Source organism: Lissotriton helveticus, chromosome 6 (genome assembly GCF_964261635.1).
Source record: "Lissotriton helveticus chromosome 6, aLisHel1.1, whole genome shotgun sequence".
NCBI lineage: Eukaryota > Metazoa > Chordata > Amphibia > Caudata > Salamandridae > Lissotriton > Lissotriton helveticus.
The window spans coordinates 1,105,567,344-1,105,574,456 of NC_136067.1; the positions used below are offsets into that span (position 1 = coordinate 1,105,567,344).

The 7,113-nt window shown below is 43.8% G+C and overlaps 1 protein-coding gene across 1 annotated transcript in view; it reads left to right on the top strand.

The window, feature by feature from the left end:
- Nucleotides 1-6,620, top strand: part of ACOXL (acyl-CoA oxidase like) — a 969,051-nt gene extending 962,431 nt beyond the window's left edge. Inside the window, exon 19 of the mRNA XM_078648763.1 lies at nt 5,133-6,620. Coding sequence (XP_078504889.1) covers nt 5,133-5,324 — 192 coding nt within the window. The 3' untranslated portion in view covers nt 5,325-6,620. The remainder of the gene's footprint in view (nt 1-5,132) is intronic.
- Nucleotides 6,621-7,113: the final 493 nt, after the last annotated feature.

Sequence of the window (7,113 nt, forward strand, 5' to 3'; positions counted from 1 at the left end):
TAAGTTCAAGGTCCCACCCACTCCCCAGGTTCTACCCCTCCTTGCACCATTCACTCACACAGTGAGATTTTGTTTAGATTGGCAGACTGGATCCCTGCCATTCATTCTTTAGCGCACTGGCACATGCACTGGATGGGCCAGCAGGGTGCAGTGCAGAATGCTAGGGTTGAAATACTGCAAATGCGCAACTCAGAAAAACAGGTGGTGTGCTCACTCTGGTCTAGTAGTACAGTCCCCCAGTAGCACTCCAAGAAGAGCAAGTGCCATACACCACCCTGCAGACCAGACACCCTCTGTAATTCGTTGCCGTGCAACCCAATCAAACTATGACCAGACATGTTATTAAACCGTTGGTCAGCGGCTCGTCTGGCTCCGTAGGCCCCTGCTAGCATACACTCTCTCTATCCAGTCTGGCTTCTTAGTGCTAGCCGTGCCCATGGAGTCATAGCAGACACTGACACTACTCCAAGCAAACCTAGGGAATATTTAGCAGAGTGTGATTGTGCAGATTATTTAGCACCCAATTATACTCACCCGAACCGCTGGACATACTGTAGCTGCACTGCTTGCATAGGTTCTCTGCCATCTGAACTTCACTGGGTCTACTGCACAATCCATGCGCCGATTCGGACTGTAACTCGCAATGGGCCAGGCGGCATAGCACTGACACTAAATAACCCTGGGAGGCTGGAAGTTAGGCAAATAGAGTGGTGGCCTTCCAGACCGGTACAAGAGATGTATATGACTACTGTACTACTCATAAAAATCCTAATAAAAAAAAAAAAAAAAAAAAAAAAGAGTGTGGTGGCCAGTGTCTGACTGGGACAGAATATAGGCCCGGGTGCCAAAATAAAAGGTGCACCTAGTAGTGAATCAAATAGCTAAAAAAGCATCCCACATTTGCAAATCGGGTCAGTTTTGAACTTTTTAAGACACGCTGTATAGGTCTTCTGCTAGGAATGGGAGACTGCATTGATTTTTGCATGCTACAGGCAATCTTTGTGGCAATTCTGGGAAATTAATATTAAAAACTGTTGCACCAGACCATAAATAAGGCCCACAAACGGTCAAGAAAAATGCCTTCAATGTGACCTGTCAGACCAGCACTGCCTGATTGCCCTATAGGCCAGTCCGACACTGGTGGTGGCTTGCAAAACCAGTCCCCTGTAATAAAGCCAGCCCCCACCCTTCCAGTCTCCTGGTGAAACACCTGATGCCCAGTACTGCCAGTTCAGGCCTGGTGGCACAGTGGACGTACCCATAGGGCATCGCAGTGAACAATAAAAAAGTGATGAATAAAATGCTTGAATTAATCTCAGCCACAGGAATTACTTGGGCTGCATCCCAGTCCATCATTTTTTTATGTCCCGAGTGTTACGGGTATGCTCAGACATGGGTCCGGCGCTCACTGTGTCATTTGGATCTAGCTACACCCTACTGATGAGTCCTAAAACCGGTCTGGGGCTGCTTGTGGTCCCTCCTGGAGGGGCCCTCGTTTGGCAGCCGAGGACAGACTGTTTCCATGAGTAGATGCGTCTGTATTGACTAACATAAGGCGGGCCTTTCTCTAGAGTGACATGCTATGCTATGCGAAAAACAATGAGCCGGCACGCGGCCCGAGCGATCACCAGTGGCTGTGATCAATTCAAGCATTGCATCCATCACCTTGGTTGTTTTGCAGATTAAAGCTGAGACCTGCAAATTACCGCCCATTGTTGGGGAAGGAAGGCAAAATTGAATTCTGGGGCAAGTGCCAAACTCCTAAGACTGTTCCTTCTGCTACACCATCCAACTGTAAATTTGAGTTATGTGAAACCCTTATTTGAGGCTGGCTCTTCCGCACTCCCAGAAAAGCAATATCCACTCTTTTTTTTCCAAATCTATAAATTGCTTTCATACCAGCATTTAGCTGGGCTACTGGAGCTAACATTTTTATGTTTACATTCCTTTATTGTTTTGTGTGGTTACAATAAAACAAAATAAACACAGCAATGGGAGCTAACATTTTTGAGAGATGAAGAAACTGAGGAGCAAGAAATACAGTGACTTTCCAATGGTTACACACACATGGTGAGACAAGTGCAGAGAGGTGGTCTACTCTGTGTTTTAGTGGGCTCCTCTGGCCCGAGCCCCATCATTAGAAATGGGTGTCTGTTGGGAGCCGAGGAGCTGAGAGCGATGTGGATCAACAAGTGTTCTGTCAGATCGTTGAATACCATTTAAACAATGCCCCTCCACTCCTGTCCACCCGCTCATGTTTTCTGGATTATTTCTTTGATGTCTTAGCACTATGTAGACAAAGCCCCCTAAACTGCTATAGTTCATGGAGAGAAAAGCCCTTAGATTGCATTGTAGTGCAATTTTAGGGTGCTTCCTGCACCACGCACAGCATATTCAGCCTAGGCAAGGGTCAGGCAAGTTTAATATGGCCACTTTCTGAGTTGAGTTCTCTAGCTAGTCCTGACGTTTCACCTCTCATCCCTTTGCACTCTGGTCTTTGAAGTTTGACCTTTCCCATAATAAATGTTGCATGATCAACAGTGCTAGGTTCTCTGAGCTCAAAGACATCACTGGCTGTTCAGCTGAAACCTAACTTGGGACAGCTTGAGAAGTCTGCCCCCTCGTTTTTTGCCAGGAATAGGTCTGTGTACCTGCTGTGCCTTACTCAGGCTGTGTTTGAATGGATCTCTGCTAGCTCCCCCTTGAAGCCAGACTAAAGTGTTAAAAAAGCATATCTTTAAAGCAACGCATGTTCAGCAACCTTAGAAGCCTGTATAACCTGAGTCTAGAAACTAAAGAAACCGAACTCTTTAAGTAGCAACTGAAGTCTTCACTGGTCGCTGACCCAACACTTTTCCTTTAGAACTCTCCCCGCCTATGTGACATATGCAGAACCCATTTGCTTTTTCGAAGAAAACTGAAAACATTTGTCCAAACTCCATCTGAACTGAATCGTTTTCTCCGATCCTTTTGCTCGCTGCTGTTCCCTGCTTATACCTAGTCTTATAACTCTCTATACCCCTTCTTCCCTTCGTTATTGGATCCCACAGATGCTCTACTCGCAGTTTCTCCTTTCTTTTCACCCTTTTCTCTCCACCGACGCGCTTGTCTCTACCCCCCAGCAAACTCTTCTCTTCATTTCATCATTCACTTTCCTCTTCTCTGAATATTATTGACTGTACGACAGAGTTTAACTGTGTTGAGCTGAAGTCAGAGTCGGATTGGGACAGGACATAGGCCCGGGATCCAAAATTAAAGGGGACCCGATTAGCAAATCAGATAGCTAAGAATAAAAAAAAGTGGTCCGCATTTGCAAACTGGGGCAGTTTTAAATCTCTGAAAACGGGCTGTTTCAATATATGGGATGCATGCATTTGTACTTGTTGCAGGCATTGTTTGTGATAATATCAGGGAAGTCAACAGTAAAAATTGGTGCCCATCACACCGCAAAACAGACCCACAAACAGCCAAAACATCTGCCCACACTCTGTCCTTTCAGACCAGCACTTCTGGCACTGCCTGATTGTCCTGTAGGCTATGCTGACCATGGCTCAAGGTAAATTTATCTTGAGGAAGCCTCCTACTCTATTCTCTCTAAAGGATATCCTTCATCTATGTGGTGTTGCGCGTGCAGTGTGCTAACACTTCTCCGTTTAAATATCTCTTCATAAAAATGTGTAAAAAAAATGATGAAAATATTGAGTACTTAATCAATGTGAACCTATGCTGCATTCGTAGTTGTTCATATCAGCCTTCTGTCCCTTATAGCCAACTTGCAGTTGGCACCCTGCTCCTGCCTATTATTTCCTAAGGGCGTGGCACACAAAACCCATCTTGTCCTTACATCTAATACCACAGACTGGGCCCATCTTCCCTTTAAGTCTTTGGTCCTTCAGGGTTGTGTTCCTGTTTTCTTCAGTATTCTCTTATGAGAAGTAACTACCCTGTGATTGAGAAACTATTAATGGATTATAACCTCCTTCTGATGGCTACACCGTCATTAAAAACCCTCAACCTGAGTTCTAACTTTCAGCTGCAGCTGAGGGCCAAATACTGAGGGCCAGGGACTTGAACAACTGATATAACAGAGGACAGAAGGGCTATAATGCTATTAGACCATCCAACCCACTAAGAGTAGAATGGTGAACAGGTAGAAGCATAAAGCAAAATTTGGGAATTTTGAAACAGAAGTCTTGTACCAGCCATTATTGGCCCCTTGTCACTTCATTGTTGTCAGTGTAGTACTCCGCAATCCAATGTTCAGTATATGATTTTGGTTCATTACCGAGGGTTACTCTGGTTGTTAAAGGCCCTGAACTTGAGTTATAGGATTGAGCTTCAGGTGAAGGCATAGAGCAAGTGAAGGCCTAGATCAAGTGACAATATGGCCAAAGGGCGAGGGGCTGTTTATGCTTCAGAACCTTTCCTCCACTCAAGGTTGACTGTTCTAAATTTAAAAGGAGAAACAGAGAGACAAGCATTGGAATGTTGGAGGAGAAGGTTATACTAGCCGTTATTGTCAGGACACACTTGTCTTCAGTGGCACTCTCAACATTCCAGTGTTTTAACACAACATTCTTATACACTGCTACAATGTATTGCATTACAGTATTACAAGCAATAGCCTATTGTGAAGCACCTGGATTTGATTCACAGGAAAGGAATTCAAGTCCTATTTGCTTCCTCATGCGTTTGTGGTCTTGGGCAAACACTGTCATCAAGTGCCTCTGTTTTGCAACTCTTCATTCCGAGGTCATCTGTTCTAACAGAGGCACACTGGTTGTCTTGTTACACAGATTATTTTGTAATTTAATACCCTTGCTTTATGTCGAAAATCAACTGAATTGTCTCGTGTTGTAGCTCTCATATTTTCTAGTTTTATATTTATATTCAGAACTTGACTCCGGCTATTGTTATGAGTCTGGCTAGAAATATGGTTTTGTGGTGTCATGGCCTCGACTCCCAACAGATACACCTTCCTAAAGGTGGTCTCATGCTAGAGGACATCTTGAGTATGTTTCCTTTCATTAATGACTGTGAAGGACACAGTTGTGTGTGTGTGCGTGCACAGTTGGATCTGTTTACACAGCAACAAGGAGTACCTGAATCCTCTGTCTGTTTGTGTCTTGCAGCTGTTGGAGCTCTGCCACTCGGTGAAGGACGACGCTCTCAGGGTGGTGGCTGCCTTCAACATCCCCGACAGCTCCATCCAGGCCCCCATTGCCGGCATCCCCAACGCCCGCGCCATGTGGGCCTACTACCCTCAGCCTTCTGTGAGCCAAGACTGCAGCTGCCCACAACACAGGCCGGCCTCCAAGCTCTGAGATCTGATGCCCCTGTGCCACGGTTCATACACCACCAGGCGGCGCCCTCGGTGAGAGGGAAAGGACACGGGCTGCGAGTCTCTTAGGTGGCGGCGACAAGCTACACCAGCCAGGCCTCCTGCCTCACCACTGAATCATGATGAACTGGCATGGAAATGATGATTTTTCTGTCGGGAATTATACACAACAAATCAGGGCAATGGTCATTGTACTGCACTGCAGCGCTTTTAAACCGAGTTTTACACCAGGGCAAAAGTGGGGAAAATCAATTTTCAAAACGTATTTTTGAAGAAGGGGAGCACACCAAAAATATGGATCAAGCATTATTGGACCTTTTAAAAATGTTATGTAGGTGAACATAGAGGAGACATGGGGATATCATTCATTGGTTATAAGTGATATTGACTTTGCTCACTTTCCCTGCGATATTACAAAGCAGTGCTATTTATTTGTACAAAACAAACCTATACAAAATTGCTAAATCACAAGTATGCATTTTTGCAGCGTACCTATTAACAAAAATGCTTTGTGAATTTGACTTAAAATTCCACGTATCTTATGTGTACATTTACACATATCAGGTGTTTGTCACATAAGGAACTCAAAGAGTGTAAAATCTATTTGTAGAAATGTCTTATGTAATCTATTTGAAGCAAAAGAAAATGCACACCGTTGATTTACACCAAGCTAATGCAAAATCAGTCTGTTGCCTTGTCCGCACACTACAAAACCTTGCTATTTTACCTAGACTAAGGTAAAAGAAATAATAAACTGTTTTCTTAATCATTTATTACACATATAGTAAAAATAGTAAAACATCAATCAACATATTTATTTTCTCCGGTTTACAACATTAATATTTGGACCAATTCCGGTTCGTTTTTCATTCCTTAATGGGCGAGACCAAAAATAGTGCCAAATGGACCTGCTCAATTTTTACCCTGGTGCAAATCTTTAATATATGTGTTGTAATATTTGGAACATGTTGCAGGGTTTACACTTCTCCTGCCTAGCCCATCGACAGAAAGTCACTGATTGTTTCTAACCACTGTATTCTGCTTTTGTGTATAAATGATAAAAAATAATGGCAGTTCTGGTCCAGACAAACAAATTGTACTGTTTTCAGATTATCCTCCAGACCGAGAGTGCCAGTTCTGCAGCAGTGTACAAAACAGCTGATCATTTTGGGATTAAATTGACTGATATGAGGGTTTCCCACAGAATTATAATTGTTCCCACCACTCAGCAAGGAAGAGTAACAAATCAGATAAAAAAAATACTATTCAGCTCCTGAAACCTGCATGCCTCACAAATTCTTCCTTGACTTTTTCTGTTGACCCAACACTGTAAAAATATTCGAAGGTGTCTGCGGATACAAAATGGAATGACCATATTTCTTTGTTGCAGGATCAGGACCAATGGTTGTGTTGTATTTTAAGATGTTCCTTCCAACGACGAGAATGTTAAAAAAGATTTATACTGCATGATAAACAGGGCTATACTTTGATAAGTTAGTACCCTGGGTACTTCACCAACCCTTCAGGTAAAAAATACCCAATACACTCTGCTTATTATGAGATTGAGCTTCTCCTAAACCTTCCTTACTGCCTGACTCTTCATGAGGGGAGACATGAACATGTATATTTCCATTTTTGGACATCCACTTTTGGTATAAGCACTGGTCAGAAAAAACTATGGGGCTCATTAGAGTGGCGGAAGGACCACCAACCCAGCGGTGGTGGTCCTTCCCACATCCAACCGCGATTTTCCCCCCGCCAGATTACGATGG